This window comes from Capricornis sumatraensis, chromosome 18, assembly GCF_032405125.1.
Source record: "Capricornis sumatraensis isolate serow.1 chromosome 18, serow.2, whole genome shotgun sequence".
NCBI lineage: Eukaryota > Metazoa > Chordata > Mammalia > Artiodactyla > Bovidae > Capricornis > Capricornis sumatraensis.
The window spans coordinates 41,819,017-41,839,324 of record NC_091086.1 but is presented as its reverse complement, the minus strand read 5'-3'; the positions used below and the strand labels follow the sequence as shown (position 1 = coordinate 41,839,324).

The 20,308-nt window shown below is 38.2% G+C and overlaps 1 protein-coding gene across 2 annotated transcripts in view; it reads right to left on the bottom strand.

Moving 5' to 3' along the window:
• Nucleotides 1–14,271: 14,271 nt before the first annotated feature.
• The window catches only part of C9 (complement C9), a 65,621-nt gene continuing 59,584 nt past the window's right edge, over nt 14,272–20,308 (bottom strand). For both annotated transcript variants that reach the window (XM_068990503.1, XM_068990504.1), the window contains 2 exons: nt 18,646–18,874; nt 14,272–14,337 (listed from right to left, as the gene is read on the bottom strand). In XM_068990503.1, the coding sequence (XP_068846604.1) occupies nt 18,659–18,874 (216 nt within the window). In that variant the 3' untranslated portion in view covers nt 14,272–14,337; nt 18,646–18,658. The remainder of the gene's footprint in view (nt 14,338–18,645; nt 18,875–20,308) is intronic.

The following is a 20,308-nucleotide window of genomic DNA, read 5'->3' as shown; positions in this document are numbered from 1 at the left end:
CCCTTCTCTTCTGTCAAGAAAGTCATACAGCATGCTAAGTCGCTTCAGTCGTGTCCGACTCTGTGTGACCCCATGGACTGCGGCACACCAAGCTTCCTGTCCTGCCAGGCTTCTCTGTCCATGGGATTCTCCAGACTAGAATCCTAGAGTGTGTTGCCACGCCCTCCTCCAGGGGAACTTCCCAATCCAGGGTCGAACTTGCACCTCTTGGCTCTCCTTCATTGGCAGGTGGGTTCTTTATCACTAGTGCCACCAGGGAAGCCCCTGGAAGAATTCTATGTTGTATATTAATTTACTTACGACTTTCCTATTTTGCGTATAATTTGTATCTTACCCTCTCCTGAGATTTGGGAACTCCTAAAGTTTTTCAGGGGCTTCTTTGGTGGTTCAGATGGTAAAGAATCTGCCTGTAACGTGAGACACCCGGGTTCGATCCCTGGGTCTGGAGGATCCCCCGGAAAACGAAACAACCCACTCTAGGATTCTTGCCAGGAGAATTCCTTGTGCAGAGGAGCCTGGTGGGCTACAGTTCGTGGGGTCACAAAGAGTTGGACACAACTAAGCAACTAACAAATACACAGCTCTGTAGGATTCTGCTGAGTCTTGTAATCCTTTTATCTCACTGGGTCTCTAAGAAAACATTTAACTGGCACCATCAAAATATACACCTTCATTGGGTTGATCATTATCTTTGAAAACGTGTTAATGACAATTGCAGTTTAATGAATAAAAGAAAGAAAAGGTCCTACATGAAAATAGATCTGTTTTCCTTTTTGCCCTTCCCCATTCATTCATTTGTTCCCATTTCCCTTCCAAACAGAAAAAAGTGAAGCCAGAAAGATTTGGAAAATAAGTTGATGGGCTTCGGGAATGAATAGACTCAGAGATGATGACAGGGGAAAATGGGTCACTATCCCATTCTAGAGTTGTTATCCTGTCCCACTGTCGATTAACTGCAGGTGTGAATATTCTCATTTTCTTAGTCTGTTGTTTAACTTTTTAAATTTATTTTTAATTGGAGGATAATTGCTTTACAATATTGTGTTGCTTTCTGCCATATAACAACATGAATCAGCCACAAGTATACATTTATCCCCTCCCTTTTGAGCCTCCCTTGCATCCTCCCTGTTCAATTTTAAAATAGAAATATTTCCATTTTAGTATGGGATAAATAATGATGAAGCCATACAGCGTTTTTTTGTGTGTACACTCATAATATATTTCAAATTTGTTTATAATAGTTAATTTAATAGGATCTCCAGTTTATACTTTTTTTCCTTGAGTTTCTTTCTTTTCTCCTTTTTAAACTTTAGAATTACTCTATTCTCTCCATTTGAAAGATTACTCAACCTTAGTCTTTTTTGCACCCTATTGCTCAAATCAAGATTTGTCAGACAAGAAATCTTCCTAAATACAAAATTATTTATGACTTAATACAAAATTGGCCATACCTGAGTTAATTGTCTTTAGTGACAATTTTCTTTTTGGTCAGAAGGATATTAATATTTCTATTTTCAATTCTATAGTACTTTTTGGAACAAAATACTACTACTTCATAATGCTATATGGAGGATGTAGAAATATCTATAATATAGCTATGAAAACAAACATATTAGAACACAATGTGTGAAATGATTCAGTGTCATCCCGGTCCTCTTTTCTCTTGTCCTTTCCAAGTAGATTGACTTTAGTAGGCTAGCACATGGTTAAAAAAAATCACTGATCAACAAATGATACTGGGATATTCACATTGCAAAAGAATGAAATTGGAACCTTTCAGTTCAGTTCAGTTCAGTCGCTCAGTCTGCGACCCCATGAATCGCAGCACGCCAGGGCTCCCTGTCCATCACCAACTCCTGGAGTTCACTCAGACCCACGTCCATCGAGTCAGTGATGCCATCCAGCCATCTCATCCCCTGTCGTCCCCTTCTCCTCCTGCCCCCAATCCCTCCCAGCATCAGAGTCTTTTCCAATAGGTCAACTCTTTGCTTGAGGTGGCCAAAGTACTGGAGTTTCAGCTTTAGCATCATTCCTTCCAAAGAAATCCCAGGGCTGATCTCCTTCAGAATGGACTGGTTGGATCTCCTTGCAGTCCAAGAGACTCTCACCATATACAAAAATTAACTCAAAATGAATCAAAGACCTAAACATAAGAACTAATAAAGTATAAGACTCTCAGAAGAAAACATAGGGGAAAGCTTCATGTGACATTGACTTTGGATTCAATGACACCGAAAGCACAGGCAACAAAAGGAAAAGTTTTTCAACTTTAAAAACTTCTTGCAAATCATATATCTGATAAGGAATTACTTTCCAGAATATATAAAGAACTCATACAACCCAACAGTGATGATAACAGCAAATAGGTAAAGGACTTAAACAGAAATGTCTCCAAAGAAAATACACTAAAGATCAATAACCACATGAAGAGATGCTCAACATCATTAATAATTAATTAGGGCCGTGTAGATTGAAACCACAATGAGATACCACTTCATACCGTACTAGGATGGCTATTATTTTAAAAAAGTCAAAGTCACAGAGATAGAAAGTAAAATAGTGGCTACCACGGTTGGGGTGGCAGGGAATGGAAAGATACTGTTTATTGAGAGTTTTAGTTTGGGATGATGAAAAATGTCTGCAGATGAATAGTGGTGATGGTTGCACAATTTGAATGTACTTAATGCCACTAAACAGTATTGTTAAAAATTGATCAAATGGTAAATTTTATATAATGTATATTTTGCCTCACACACACAAAAAAGCCTCCCTTAAAAAAAAAAAAATCACTGAGTCCACCAATTAGATAAAGGAGAGTACCAAGCCACTCTGTCATATACTGTTATCCTCCATTTTCAGGTTTAATTGTCTTGGCTGCCTAATGTCACATACATTAGAGTCAAATTTGAAAAGATTTATATCAATAGCCTTGCATGATAACATAACAACAGCAACCACTTCTTGCTCTTTGGTGCCAAGGTCTTTATATGCACTATCTCAGTGAATCAACCTAACAATTCTATGAAGGAGATATTATTGCCCTCAGGTGTGTCTTGGAGTTTAAGAGTTCAGTAACTTGTCTACTATTAAAAAGCCACACCATTCCGTTCTCTTGAAGCATTTCTCTGCTCTCAGTATAGTAGTTGGTAATGAACATGAGGTGAGGGTGGAGGGGCTGGGAGGGGGCTGGTGAACAGAAGGATAGACGGTTGTTCTATAAATTACTTGTGTGTGTTTGTGTATGAGAGAGAGACACATCCACAAACAGAGACAGAGAGACAAAAAGTTTTATTTTCTTTTAAACTAAATTTAAGCTGAGTCTAGTCTTTATTCACCATTTTGGACAGTTTTTCATAAATATCGAGACACTAACTCAGGAGCTGCTCTTGTGGGGTTTTGGATGCAGTATTCTGCTGTATTTATAATCAAATACACACTCAAAAGGCCTTGGGGAGATAATGATGTAAAACAAGATATCTCTTGGCAGTGATATAGGTATATGTCTATTGTGTCATAAGCAGAGTAAATAAGCAACTGAAGTTATAAGTATGAAAAAGGAAAACAATAAAAACGTAGTGATTCTCTAAGCTTTCTTTCCCATTAGGCCCAAGGAAACATGAATGTCCATCCAGCTTTCCCAGGTCCTTTGGTAATGGCTGGAGCTCAATAAAATGAACTGAATGTAAAGCCTGAGTGTCAGAGGACTATTCCCCCACACACTCTTCTCTTTGAATTTGTGGGGTGGCCTCTCAGAGGGCCGGTTATACTGTGTTCAGTCTGGCAGGACCAAGTGAGGACTTCGCTTCTTAGGAAACCTCAATCCAAGTTGAACCATGTAAGCCTTAGCCTCCAGAGGTCTTCCTCTCCCCCAGTTTCTGGTGATTCACCCTCTGTGCTGATTCCTGTTGGGCAGTTTCTGGTGTCTCAATGGTGCACCCTGCTGGAAATGCTCTACCAGATACATCACCTCTGGAGCAAGTTGGAGAGTCTCATTGTCAACAGTCAGTCAACCTACACTGTTCCCCGCATTTCCAGTAAAGGGGCTCTGATAAATCATTATGCTGACCCTCAGGGATCTCATCAAGGCTCAGTTCTTTTCTTGTTTGACATTTATAATTCACAAGGATGCAAGGAATTCTCAGTAGTTAGTATGGTAACTCTTCCTTGATTCAAAGTCTCTACATTAGAAATTCTTTCAACAGTGGATTGTCTAGGAACAGATTGTAGTATTTCTATGTATTGAACATCCTAATTCTTTCTGATTGACTCAGACTTCTGGGGGAGGGAAATAGGCACTCTCTTGAGTGCCAATGCTATTTTATACCCTAAAGGGTTGGACATTGTTATTTTTAGAACACCATCTCTGTGTCCTACCTAATATTAAAATACATGTCATATCCAACAGGTTTTTTCTTTGCTAGGAAAAAAAAAAAAAACTTGAAAATTGCTTCTTAAATTTTTCTTTTGAGGGGAGACAAGATGGCAGAGGAGTAGGTAGAAACTGAGTACATCTCTCTCCACAAAGATGTCAGGAATATATCTTCAGATGCAGAGGATCTCACAGAGAACCAGCTGAGTACTGGCAGGAGGAAAGAAGGAAGCGGGGGGCAGGGAGAAGAGTGAGTGGCACCTGGTCTGTACCTAGCGGGTGGGTGAGCTGAAGCAGGAGAGACAACTGCATGCAGGTCAATCAGTTGGGACAGAAAGGGAAACATGTGAGGGTGTCAGAGAGTGAAGCAGCTGATTTGTGACAGTCTGAATGGATTGAGAATCATAGAAACAATTCATGCTGTGGTCCTACGTACCCTGAACAGGGAGACAAGTCCACTGAAATGCACCGTGGCTGGGAGCAGGAGCATGGGGATTGGAGAGCGATCCCAAGGCAAGGACAGCTGTTGACTGTGGAAAGATGGCCAGAGGGGATGGGAGCGAGGAAGTCGGTGGTGAGGAGTGCCTTTGGAGGAGTGCTGGGCAGCTATGGAGGCAGGGTGTTGAGTCATTGCAAGGGGTGGAGCCATCATGGTCACCTCTCTCTCCCCACACACTAGCGACCAATAGGAAAAGACCTCAGCAAGGGTGGCCCTTTGAATGCCTAACTCGCTGAGCAATAGTAAAGCACCCCAGCCAGAGGTGCCTTTTGAGTGCTTCCTGTGCTGAGCAGTCAGGACCAGTTAGGGAGGCCCTTTGAACACCACCTACCAGAGACTAAAAGAGAATTCTAATAGTGCCATACCTTCTGCACTTGTTACTGATGGCTTCCCTATACACCTAGAGCTACTGGGGTCCCTGCAATACAAGCAGTGGCACCACCTCCACGCTAGGTCTTCACTGGGGTAGAGCTGCCAGAGGCTAGAAAAGAATCCTTATAGCACCATATCTCCTGTGCCTGTGGTTGCTTGCCTCCCTGAGCACTTGGTGCCACTGGGATCCCCACTATACAAGCAGCCACGCCACCTTCACAACCGGTCCTGACTGGAGCAGACCCAAGTCCTCCAGGGCAGCCTCAGGAGCAAACTTCTGTGGATGACCCACACATAGAAAGGGAAAGTGAAAGTGTTAGTTGCCCAGTTGGTCTGAGTCTTTGCAACCCCATGGACTATAGCCCTACAGGCTCCTCTTTCCAAGGAATTTTCCAGGTTAGAATACTGGTGTGGGTTGCCATTCTCTTCTCCAGGGATTTTGATAACCCAGGAATCAAACCTGAGTCTCCTGCGTTGCAGGCAGATTCGTTACTGTCTGATCCATGAGGGAAGCACCCCCACGATTGAGATCCAGGGATGGAATGGCTAAGGAAGAGGTTTGAAAACCTTTCCACCAGCTGTACAAGCTGAAGATTAAATCCACACAATCACCTAGGCAGACTCTGTGTCTATGTCATATATATAAGGATAACGAGCATTTCCAGAGAAGAAAGTACTCTAGCTCTGGCAGCTGTGGACATTGGAGGTTAGAACACGCAGGAGTAGGGTCAGATTAGTTTGAGCTAATTAGTCCCACAGCAGGTCCAAAGACTAGACCTCCGATGCCATATTGGAGGGCTTCCTAGATAGACGGCAGTGTGCTATGGCTCACAGCTGGGAAAAGGACACAAACTGTCCTTTTATGGAACACATAAAAGACAATTATTAGTATTCTTATGTTTTGATTTGTCTGTAGTTCCGGATTTTTTTCTCTGTTGCTGTGATTGCTGATTTATTACTATTATCTCTATTTGGGCATTTGAGAGCTTTTTCTTTTTTCTTTTTTTTTTAAGCACACTTTTTATTTCCTTTATATATTTCTAGTTCAACTTTGGCTTTCTACAGTTCTGCATTTTTATGTTTCTTTTGATTTTGTTCCTGTTCTTTCCTTGTTGTTATTATATATATATAAAAATATATTTATATATAAAAACATACAATATAATTTTATATTTATATAAATATTATATATAAAATATATTTTTATATATTATATAATATATATATCACATATAGATCTTTTGAATATACTTTTATTTAACTTTGCTTTTCCACTTTTCTTTTTTTCACTATGTTTGTTTCTTTTCTTTCCTTTGCTTTATTCCTTACCTGGCTTTCTGCTCTGGTCTTTTTTCTGTTTCAGTTCGTCTTTAATTGTTTGATATTTTCGGTTTCCTTTGCTCACTGGGTCACTCTCTGGTACTTTGTTTTCTTTGGTATGTTTTGGTTTTGTTTGTGTGTGTGTGTATGTTCCTTTGTTTTTGTTATTATTTGTCTGAATTTGCTTTTACCATTTGTCTGGGGTTTGTTTTTTGTTTCTTATTATTTTGTTTGTTTATTAGTTTTTTGCTTGTTTTAATGCCCTTTATTGCCATAACAAATGGCTTGTTGGGTCTTCATTCTCTGACCAGAGGTTGAGCTTGAGACTCTGGGATGGGAGCACTGAGTTCAGGACACTAGGCTTCTGAAGAAATACTGACCTCAAGGAGTATTAATCAATGAGAACTCCCACAAAGACTTTCATCTGTATCCAAGACCTGGCACCACCCCAATTGCTGGCAGCACCCACCTCAAGATGCTTCACCCAAACAACAAGCAAAATAAGAACACAAACTCAATCAATCATCAACAGATGTCCCAAAACATACCGCCTCACACAACCCTGCCCATCAGAGTGGGATAAACTCACCTCTTCCCACCAGAACGCAGACACAAGTCCCTCCCAACATGAAGCCTTCTTAAGCCACTGGACCAACCTCACTCACTGAGGGCAGAGAGCAAAAACAAAGGGATCTGTGACCCTATAGCCTGGGGAAAGAGACTTCAAAACAGTAAGTTAAGAAAATGGAAAGACAGAGAAGTATTGTGCAAGTGAAGGAACAAGGTAAAAATCCACAAGATCAATAAAAGAAACAGGCAAACCACCTGAGAAAGAACACAAAGTAATAATAGTAAAGATCCAAAATCTTGAAAACAGAATGGAGAAAGTGCAAGAATACTTAATACATTTAACAAGGACCAAGAAGAAATAAGGAAAAAAGCAAACAGTGATGAACAACACAATGACTGAAATTAAAAATACTGTGGATGGAATCAAGAGCAGAATAACTGAGGCAGAGGAATGGATAAGTGAGCTGGAAGATAGAATGATGAAAATAACTGCTGAAGAGCAGAATAAAGAAAAATGAATTATAAATATTGAGGATAGTCTCAGCCACCTCTAGAATTATAGGGGGCTCAGAAGAAGAAGAGAAAAGACAGGGTCTGAGAAAATATTTGAAGAGATTATAGTTGAAAACTTTCCTAACATGGGAAAGTAGTCAATCAAGTCCAAGAAGCTCAGAGAGTCCCATCAGAATAAAACCAAGGAGAAACAAACTAAGACACATATTAATCAAACTAACAAAAATTAAACGCAAAGAAAAAAATATTAAAAGCATCAAGAGGAAAGCAGCAAGTAACATTCAAGGAAAACCCCATAAGCTTAACAGCTGATTTTTTAGCAGAAACTCTACAGGCCAGAAAGGAGTGGCAGGATGTGCTGCAGGGAGTGACAAAGAGTCAGACATGACTTAGTGACTGAACAATAACAATGAAAGGGAAAAATCTACAACCAAGATTGCTCTACTCAGCAAGGATCTCGTTCAAAATTGATGGAAGAATCAAAAGCTTTACAGACAAGTAAAAGTTAACAGAATTCAGCACCATCAAATCAGCTTTAGAACAGATGCTAAAAGAATTTCTTTAAGTAGGAAACGTAAGAGAAGGAAAAAACTAACAAAAACAAATCCAAAATAATTAAGAAAATGCCAATAGGAACATATATATGAATAATTGTTTTAAATGTAAATCGGTTAAACACTCTAACCAAAAGACAGAGACTGGCTGAATGGATACAAAAGTAAGACCTACATTTACGCTGTCTATAAGAGATCCACTTCATATCTAGAGACACATACACACTGAAACTGAGAAATTTGACAGTAACAAATTTGACAGTACTGGGAAATTGACAGTAACACAATAATAGTAGGGGACTTTAACACTCCACTAACACCAATGGACAGAGCATCAAGACAGGAAATTAATAAGGGAACACAAGCCTTAAATAACACATTGCCTTAGATGGACCAGTTGATATCTTCAGGATATTACATCCAAATGCAGAAGAATACACTTTTTTTCTCACGTGCACATGGAACATTCTCCATGATAGATCACATCTTGGGTCACAAATCAAGTCTCAGTAAATTTAAGAAAACTGAAATCATATCAAGCATCTTTTCTGACCATAATGTTATGAGACTAGATATCAATTATAGGGAAAAAAAAAAAAACCTGTAAAAAACACAGACACATGGAGATTAAATAATATACTCCTAAATAACCAACAGGTTACTGAAGAAATCAAAGAGGAGATGAAAAATACCTAGAATAAATGACAATGAAACATGATCATTGAAAACTTATTCGATGTAGTTCTAAGCAGGAAGTTTATAGTAATACAATCCTATCTCCAGAAACAATAAAGACATTGAAAAGACAACCTAACCTTACACCTAAATCAACTGAAAAAATGAACAAAAAAAGCCCCAAAGTCAGTAGAAGGAAAGAAATAATAAAAATCAGATCACAAATAAATGAAAAAGAAATGAAAGAAACAATAGTAATGATCAATAAATCTAAAAGCTTGTTCTCTGAGAAGATAAAAAAAATTGACAAACCATTAGCCAGACTCATGAAGAAGAAAAGAGAGAAGACTCAAATAAACAAAATTAGGAATGCAAAAGGAGAAGTTATAAGAGACAATAAAGAAACACAAAATAAGAGACTATTATGAGCAACTATATGCCAATAAAATGGACAACCTGAAAGAAATGGACAGATTCTTAGAAAAGTTCAACCTTCCAAGACTGAATCAGGAAGAAATAGAAATTTTGAACAAACCAGTCACAATCACTGAAATCAAAACTGTGATAGAAAAAAGTCTCCCCCAAAGCAAAAGCCCAGGGCTTCACAGGTGAATTATATAAAATAATTTTTGATAGAGTTCTATCAAAGAATCCTTAGAGAAGAGCCAATGCCTGTTCTTCTCAAACACTTCCAAAAAAATTGCAGATGCAGAAACCCTTCCAAATTTGTTCTATAAGGCCACCATCACCCTGATACCAAAGCTAAAGACATCACACACACAAAAAGAAAATTATAGGCCAATATTGCTGATGAAAATAAATGCAAAACTCCTCCACAAAGTTCTAGCAAACAGAATCCAACAACACATTAAAAGGATCATACACCATGTTCAAGTTGAGCTTATCCCAGGGATACAAGGACTTTTCAATATTTGCAAATCAATCACAAATGGTGTGACACTTCATATTAATAAATTGAAAGATAAAAATCATATGAAAATCTCAATAGATGCAGAAAAAGCTCTCAACAAAATTCAGCACCCATTTATGAAAAAAAAAAAAAACCTCTTCAGAAAATAGACATAGAAGGAACCTACCTCAACATAATAAAGGGCATATATAACAAACCCACAGCAAACATTTTCTCAATGGTGAAAAACTGAAAGCATTTCCTCTGAGATCAGGAACAAGACAAGGGTGCTCACTCTTGCCACTATTATTCAACATAGTTTTGGAAGTCCTAACGATGACAATCAGAGAAGAAAAAGAAATAGAAGGAATTCAGATTGATAATGAAGTAAAATTCTCACTGTTTGCAGACAACATGATACTATACATAGAAAATTCTAAAGATGCTATCAAAAAGTTACTAGAGCTTATCAGTGAATTTAGTAATGTTTCAGGATACAAAATCAATACACAGAATTCCCTTGCATTCCTGTACAGTAACAACAAGAAATCAGAGAAATTAAGAAATCAATTCATCATTGCAACTGAAAGAATAAAATACCTAGGAATAAACCTACCTAAGAAGACAAAAGACCTGTATACACAAAACTATGACATTGATGAAAGAAATCAAAGACAACATAATCAGATGGAGAGATATACCATGTTCTTGGATTGAAAGAATATTGTGAAAATGGCACAGATTCAGTGCAATCCCTATCAAGTTACCAATGGCATTTTCCACAGAACTGGAATTTAAAAAATCACAATTTGTGTGGAAACACTAAAGATCCCCAAATAGGAAAAAAAAAAAAAAATCCTGAGAGAGAAAAATGAAGCTAGAGGAATCAATCTTCCTACAAAGTTACAGTCATTAAGATAGTATGGTACTGACACAAAGCAAAAATATAGACCAATGGAATAAGATAGAAAGCCCAGAGGAAAAACCATGCCCCTATGGGCACCTAATCTTTGACAAAAGATGCAAGAATACATAATGGAGAAAGGACAGCCTCTTCAATAAGTGGTTCTGGGAAAACTGGACTTCTACATGTAAAAGAAAGAAATTAAAACACTTCCTAACCAGACCACCTGACCTGCCTCTTGAGAAACCTATATGAAGTTCAGGAAGCAACAGTTAGAACTAGACATGGAACAACAAACTGGTTCCAAATAGGAAAAGGAGTACGTCAAGGCTGTATATTGTCAGCCTGCTTATTTACTTATATGCAGAGTACATCATGAGAAACTCTGGGCTGGATGAAGCACAAGCTGGAATCAAGATTGCCGAGAGAAATATCAATAATCTCAGATATGCAGATGCCACCACCCTAATGGCAGAAAGTGAAGAGGAACTAAAAAGCCTCTTGATGAAAGTGAAAGGAGAGAGTGAAAAAGTTGGCTTAAAGCTCAACATTCAGAAAACTAAGATCATGGCATCTGGTCCCATCACTTCATGGGAAATAGATGGGGAAACAATGGAAATGTGTCAGACTTTATTTTTGGGGGCTCCAAAATCACTGCAGATGGTGACTGCAGTCATAAAATTAAAAGACACTTACTCCTTGGGAGAAAAGTTATGACCAACCTAGATAGCATACTGAAAAGCAGAGACATTACTTTGCCAACAAAGGTCCATCTAGTCAAGGCTATGGTTTTTCCTGTGGTCATGTATGGATGTGAGAATTGGACTGTGAAGAAGGCTGAGCGCCGAAGAATTGATGTTTTTGAACTGTGGTGTTGGAGAAGACACTTGAGAGTCCCTTGGACTGCAAGGAGATCCAACCAGTCCATTCTAAAGAAGATCAGCTCTGGGATTTCTTTGGAAGGAATGATGCTAAAGTTGAAACTCCAATACTTTGGCTACCTCATGCAAAGAGTTGGCTCATTGGAAAAGACTCTGATGCTGGGAGAGATTGGGGGCAGGAGGAGAAGGGGATGACAGAGGATGAGATGGTCGGATGGCATCACTGACTCGATGGGTATGAGTTTGAGTGAACTCCAGGAATTGGTGATGGACAGGGAGGCCTGGCGTGCTGCAATTCATGGCGTCGCAAAGAGTTGGACTCAGCTGAGCGACTGAACTGAACTGAACTGAACACCATACATAAAAATGAACTCAAAATGGATTAAAGACCTAAATATAAGACCAGAAAAAATAAAAATCTTAGAGGAAAACCTAGGCAGAACACTCTTTGACCTAAATCACAGCAAGATCCTCTATGACTTGCCTCTTACAAGTAATGGAAATAAAAATGAAAATAAACAAATGGGACCTAATTAAATTTAAAAGCTTTTGCATAGCAAAAGAAACCATAATTGAAATGAAAAGACAACTCTCAGAATGGGAGAAATTAATTGCAAATAAAGCCACTGACAAAGTATTAATCTCCAAAATATACAAACAGCTCATGCAGTTCAATATCAAAAACCCAAACAACTCAATCAAAAAATGGACAGAAAACCTAAACAGATCCAAAGAAGGCATACAGATGGCCAATAAAAACATGACAAAATGCTCAAATAGCTTATTATTAGAGAAATGCAATGAGGTATCGCTTCACACTGGTGAGAATGGCCATCATCGAAAAAATCCACAGACAATAAATTCTGGAGAGGGTGTGGAGAAAAGAAGACCCTCTTGAACTGTTGACGGGAATAAAAATGATACAGCCACTGTGGAGAACAGTGCAGAGATTTCTTTAAAAACTAGGAATTAAACTACATAGGACCTAGCAATCCCACTACTGGGCATATACCTTGAGAAAACCACAATGCTAAAAGACACATGTACCGCAATGTTCATTGCAGCACTATTTACAATATCCAGGACATGGAAACAACCTAGATGTCCCTTGAGAGACAAATGGACAAAGAAATATATACAATGGAATATTACTCAGCCATAAAAAGGATGAATTTGAGTCAGTTCTAGTGAGGTGAGTGAATCTTTAGCCTGTTATACAGAGTGAAGTAAGTTAAAAAGAGAAAGACAAATATCTTATATTAACGCATCTATACGGGATCTAGGAAAATAGTACTGACAAACCTATTTGCAGAGTAGCAATAGAGAGATACACATAGAGAACAGACTTTGGACAAAGTGGGGGAAGGAGAGGGTGGACAAACTGAGAGAGTAGCACTGAAACATACACATTATCATATGGAAAATAGATAGTCCATATCTATTTTCTGTATTTGCTGTACAATGCAGGGAGCTCAATTTGGTGCTGTGTGACAACCTATAGGGGTGGGAGGGAGGTTCAAGAGGGAAGGGACGTATGTATATCAATAGCTGATTCATGTTGATGTATGGTAGAAATGAACACAACATTGTGTTGATTATCCTCCAATTAAACAATAAATGAAGCAGTGAAAAAAATTTGCTTTTGAAATTATTTGTATTGTGATTTCTCAATAATCGTGTACATTCTTTAGAATTTCTTTTAAATGAGGAAAATTAAATTTATTTACAAAAGTGTGAAAAGTTTATTAATAAAAAGAATATAAATTAGTGAAGACATAAGAATTGACATTTAATTAAATTTAATTATTTATTAATCATAAATTAGCATTTTAATACTTAAATTAACATTTAATTAAAATTTTATTAATTTTGAGTTCACATTTTCCCCTTGTAGTTTGAGCCTTTCTTCTTTTTCTTCTCCTTCTCCTCCTCGTTTTCCTTCATCTCCTCTTTCTTTTTACTTAAGGACTGTCAGAACTTTTCAAAAACTCTCAGATTTTAAGCACCATGCTGTCTAATGAATAAAAGTGTACAATCAGCTCTGTTGATTAGCTTATTATGTAGGCTGACTTATCTTACACAATTCATAAGGCTACGTATTAAGTTTGGCCATATGAAATTCCTGGGTTTTGTTTTGTTTTTGGTAAAATATGACTGAATAGAGACAATTTCACATGACTTAAGTTAATGGTTTTTGGTTACAAATACATTTTTTCCTCTGGAAGTGTAGAGTTAAATCACACAGCTAACACTTAAAAAGCAGAGTTCTGTGCTTGTGGTAGGTGTTCGGCAAGTATTCGCAGAATGAATGCGTGCTCGCATTCACGAATGACTGAACAAGACACAGGAATGTAAACAAGAGCAAAATTGCATGGTTCAGACTAGTGGTAATGGAACTGCCAGAACATATTCATCATATGAAGAACTGTGACAATTACTTTAAAGTCTTTTTAACCAGTATTCTCTTTTTAATTCAGTTTTGTTTTGCTAGCCAGAGATTTGCATTAGCTGCGTGGGAAAGAAGTCCTGGCATACCTCACTGCTGACTCCTCATTAGGGAATAACAAATGGGAACATCGTGGCAATTGAAGGAGAAAAAGAAGCATTGTGGATTTAAGAGAGAGACTTCAGAGGTTGGTAGGATTTTCATGAAGCATGTTGCTTTTCATCTGGCAGCAAGAACTGTCTCTGGAAGGTGCTGATATTTTTCTTTCCATATGATCCCAGGGAAACCAACAACTCTATTTTTTTTTTTTTTCCAACGGCAATCCTAGAGAAAAACAAAGGGGATTATCAAATCTTAATGATTAATAGAGCTTCAATGTTAGGTCAATCCACCACCCATCAATTTACTCATCCTTTTATCCTGTTGAACTATGATATACCAGATACTGTCCAGGTGCTGGGAAGACAGTGAGGTTTAAGATATAAGATGGATTTCCAAACTAGAGGGGATGTTCATCTGGTGTTGGGAGAGTAAATGTGATTAGCGCTAAAAGAGCAGGGGGGACTTGCTCAACACATAGCTAGAGAACGGATGCCTGGAGATGCTGGAGGAGATTTCATCAGAGGTGTTAATTGACCTGGGTCCAGAACAGAGGTTTTTAACCTTGGCTAAATAGATTGGAATAGCCAGAAGATTTAAAAGAAGAAAGAAAAGCAAAGGTAGAGAGGGAGAGAAAGAAGAAAAAAAGAACCATGGCAACCCAGGATCCACCACACAGGTTCCAGTTTAATTGATTTGGGGGTGGAGATCTGTTTTGTTATATTTCTATTTTGCCATTAAAAAAAGCTAATATGTTAATATCGGGTTAATATTGATACAATTAGCAACTAGATTGAGAACCATTGGTCTGAGAGAAGTAGAAACACATAAGGAGAGGGAGGTTGGATTAGTTGAAGGAGGAGAAAGTTGCAGAGTCTTCCCCCCTAAGTAAACAGTAGGCGAAAAGAAAGAAGACATCCTAAGGATTTCAGCCTCATGATGGGGGTCAGTCCAGTGTATGTGGAAATGTGGAACGGAACATTCTGTAGAAAGCTGGATGCCTAGGAGTGCTTCCATGAGGGAAAGAGTCAGCAAAAAGGGTTTCACTGTGGTCTAGTGTCTCAGTGAGGAACTCACGGTTAGGTGTGAAAAGTCAGCCAGAAGACACCAGTATTTTCAAGCATGTGATATGTACAGGAGGAGGGACTTTGATTGTCATTATCCATGAATACAAAATGTAGACTCCAAATCAAGAAATTTACATGAAAAACTGGTTCAAAGTGACAAAAACAACAGGATATCCCTAGAGACAAACAACCCTAGGATTACCATCTCTACCCAGAATACACAAGGTTCCCACAGGAAACAAATTTCACTGAAGACCAGGCCTGATATAAAAAAACTAATAATACTCAAGCAAGAAAAAAATGCCATGTGAATGAGTACGTGTAGAAACTATGTATTCTAGGTCAATCTGAGAGAGGCTTTTATATGAACATCTTTAGCATGTTCAAAGGGCTTCCCTGGTAGCTCACTAGGTAAAGATTCTGCTTGCAATGCAGGAGATCCAGGTTTGATCCCTGAGTCGGGAAGATCCTCTGGAGAAGGAAATGACAACCCACTCCAGTATTCTTGCCTGGAAAATCCCATGGATAGAGGAGCCTGGCAGGCTATAGTCCATGGGGTCACAAGAGTTGGACACGACTTAGTGACTAAACCACCACCAGCATGTTCAAAGAAATAGAAATAGGAAACATCCAGTAAGCCAGAAAAGAAAAAAACAGACTTAAAAAAAAAACCACTCAAACAAATAGAAATTAAATTTATTTATAATTAATTATAATTAGTTTATAATTAAAATGAATTTGAGAAAATGCTCATTGGTTATAGGATATAGTCTATATGTAGCTGAAAAAAATAACTGAAAAATTAGAAGACAGAGCTGAAGAAATTACAGAAAGCTGAAGAATATTCCACATATAGAGAAACAGGTAGAAAACAGAGGTCCTGAGTGTGAATTTTTTGCTACAAATGCTGCTTGGAATACAGAACATAAGACTGACATTTTAGATAGGTGAGAGACAGAGTTAGTATATAGGATAAATCAGTTATCCTAACATTTCTGAGAAATATTAACATGTATATTGTCAGCATATTCGAGTTTCTGTGTTTGCTAAGAAGGGCAAAAGACGCTTGTAATACGAATTTTTTAAAATTTTCTTTGTAAATGCAAAAAAATTTCTGTCAGTTCCGTGGTGTCCGACTCCTTGTGACTCCATGGACTGCAGGACGCCAGCCTCCCTGTCCATCACCAACTCCCAGCATTTACTCAAACTCACGTCCATCGAGTCAGTGATGCCATCCAACCATCTTATCCTCTGTCATCCCCTTTTCCTCCTGCTTTCAATCTTTCCCAGCATCAGGATCTTTTCAAATGAGTCAGTTCTTCGCATCAGGTGGCCAAAAGTATTGGAGTTTCAACTTCAGCATCAGTCCTTCCAATGAATATTCAGACTGATTTCCTTTAGGATGGACTGGTGGGTTCTCCTTGCAGTCCAAGGGATTCTCAAGAGTCTTCTTCAACACCACAGTTCAAAAGCATCAATTCTTTGGTGCTCAGCCTTCTTTATAGTCCAACTCTCACATCCATACATGACGACTGGAACAACCATAGCTTTGACTAGACAGACCTTTGTTGAAAGTATGGTTGAATGATAAACTTGAGGCCGTGAAATCTTTGAGGAAACTGAATAATTGTTTCAGACATTTTGTTGTAGGAAACTGCTTATTCAATAAAAAAGTAAGTTATGATTTTCAAAAGAAATTAATCTAACTAGCTAATCTTGTGATAATTAACAGTTTAGCTACATCTTACTTATCTATTAGGATTCTAATTAATTCTATCAGAATGAAAGACCTAACAAATCCTCAGTTTTAGAAAGATGGCTAAAGTCGTTCCTCCTTGAAAAAAGCAAAATATTGAAATATAATTTCAGATGATTAGCTGTAAAAAGTGAAGAATCTGTTTTCTTGGTCTGGATCCCGCCAGACTTCTCTGTCCATGGGATTCTCCAGGCGAGAATACTGGAGTGGTTGAAATTTCCTTCTCCAGGGGAATCTTCCCAACCCAGGGATTGGACCTGGGTCTCCTGCATTGCAGGCCAACTCTACCATATCTGAGCCACTGGTGAGGATAGTAAAGTTAAAATGAAAAAATTAAAATTCAGTGAATACCATTTATAGAAATTAAAAAACCATCCAAAACAACATTGGATATTTTCCCATTGGCACAGATGTATTTGGAAAAAGTGAAAAATATGGACCAGAAGGAAACACTCCTAACTTAACGAAAGTGACTGTAAGGGGAGGAGGGTAAAAGAAGGCGAGGAAAGGTGAGGAAGATTAAGAAGCACAAAGTAGGGGTCAGGGGCACAGAATGTACAGTGTAAGAAGCATAGTCAACAACTATTTAATCTTTCTATGGTGACTGATGATAACTAGACGTATCATGGTGATTCTTTTGAAACGTATAGAAATGTCAAATAACTATGTTGTGTAGCAAGAACTAACAGAGTGTTATAGGTTGATTACACTTCAAAACCAACCAACCAAACAAACAAACTCATAGGGAAAGAGATCATATTTGTGGCAACCAGAGGATGGGGGTAAGAAGAGGGGAAATTGAATGAAGATGGTCAAAAAGGTAAAAATTTCCAATTATAAGATAAATAACTACTTTGGGTTTCCATTTCCTTTTCCAGGGGATCTTCCTGACCCATGGATCAAACCCAGGTCTCCTGCATTGCAGGCAGCTTCTTTACCATTTGAGCTACAGGGAGGACCTCGGGATATAAGGTACAACATGGTAAATATAATTAATACTGCTGCACATTATATGCAAGTTGTTAATGGAGAAAATCCTGAATTCTCATCACAAGGAAAACATATTTTTTTCTAATTCTTTAATCTTGTATTAATAGATGAGATGATGGGTATTCACCTAACTTACTGTGATAATCAGGTAAGTGAAATGTAAGTCAAATAATTTTGTTATACTCAAATTCAGACAGTGCTGTACATCAATTATATATCAATAAAATGGGAAGAAGATAGTAACTGTATCTGAGTTGTGTGGGAGACAAGAATCAACCTGGGCTTTTTGCAGGGAGATGATGTGGTACAAAGTACTCTATTGTATCTGTGATTATTTTTCTTATAAAGGGGTTCTGAAGTATTTATTGCATATATATATTTACATATACACACACATATTCACATGGTGAGTTCCTGGATGTTTGTTATACTTCTGTAAACTTTTCCCTTTATGTAAAATTTTTATAACTAAAAAAGTAATGCAATCATTACAATTTATTGTCTATAGCTCTATTCAGAGGAAAAGGTCAAGGTTAACTGTGTGCTAAATGACGCATAAAGGCTGATTTGTCCATTTCCACTATTCGTTCCATTTTTATCTTTTGTTTATATGGCTAATCTAGAAGCTTAGTGAAAATTAACTGAAGAACTAGCTTTCAAATTAAATAACTCCCAAATGCATATTTTTGTCCTTAATGATGTTAAAGAGGTTGTTCTCACCTTTAGAAATTTTCTATTTCTTTATTTCACAGGCAACTCCCTTGAACTCTTTTAGGCAGGAACACACACATTCTCCGTCCAGCAGAACCACAGTCCCTCCGTTTTGGCACGGTTCGCATTTCCTTGAACTGAATTCATTGATGTAGTCTTCAATGGCTCTTTCCAAATTTTGTTTCTTGAGGTGCGCATCTTTCATTTTCACTGGAATCAGATCATATATCGGAGCCAGCTGCAAGACAGAAAAACGTTTAATTTTAGGTCTTTTCCTACTGACTAATATTTTAGTTTATGTGATATTTTTGACTAAATTATTTATTCTTTGATTCATTAATTCAACAAAGGCTTATTGAATATTATTGCCAGCTATAATGTTAGCTTCTAAGAGTTGGTGGCTCAGATGGTAAAGAGCCTGCCTGTAATACGGGAAACCTGGGTTTAATCCCTGGGTTGGGTAGATCCCCTGGAGAAGTAAATGGCAATCCACTCCAGTATTCTTGCCTGGAATATCCCATGGATGGAGGAGCATGACAGGCAATGGTCGATGGGGTCACAAAGAATTGGACACATCTGACTGACTGACAACAACATGATGTTAGCTTTTAAGCCTATACTAGTGATCAAAAGTAGCTATGATCTCTGTAACCATGGAGATCCTATTATAGAGATAAAGTGTGTTAGTCACTCAGTCCTGTCCAACTCTGTGTTACCCCCCACGGACTGTAGCCCTCCAGGCTCCTCTGTCCATGGGATAGTCCAGGCAAGAATACTGGAGTGGGTTGCCATTTTCTTCTCTGGGAGGGTCTTCCCGATCCATGGATCAAACCTGGGTCTCCTGCATTGGTGGATTCTTTACCATCTGAGCCACCAGGGAAGCCCATTATTGAGGAAAGGAGACTGATACTGCGAGATAATTTACTGACATATTTATGGTGAATCTTTTTTGCTGCCTTTTTTCTGTCTCCCCCTTCCAGAAGGTAGACAAGCGCTTGCGATCTCTTGTCTAAGAGGAGGTTTATGTGTGATGCCAAGTCCAGAACGTCCCTAAACACGAATATTTTATTACCTTTGAGGGAGAGCTTTCCTCCAGTCTAGGAAGAGGATAGAGTTAGCATATACTTCAAGTAGCGGGAACCATAACTAGATCTCTAACAGCTGTTTTAGCAAGTAGCAAAATCTTTGAAGGGCCCCCAGGGAAGGTGGCTATCAGGGACCAGGCTACAGATTTGTCAGTGTCTCCAATGCACAGTCTTGGCATGGAAAGTTTGAAACCACTTGATGTCAAGTAAGCTTGTAAACTTTAACCATGAGGTCATCAGGGTGACCACAATGGACTAAATACTTACATATGTCATATCCTTATTTCCCGACGAGAAACATCTGGACAAGCAAGAACCACCCTGAACCCATCCGACAAATGAATGACAGATGAAATTTTCCAGCAGAAGGAAGAGTGGAAATGTCAAATTTAATCATACTTAAATAAATGAAGCAAAGTGATTTATTTATTTTGTACTCTTAAATTCCTGGAGTAAGATACATAGTTGCCACAATTGAATCAGGGAAGTTTGGAAAAGCTTTCCTGAGAAAATGACTATGAAGTTGAGATTTGAGGGTGTAAAGACAAAAAGACTACTCTAGCTTGCCTGGAAAATCCCATGGACTG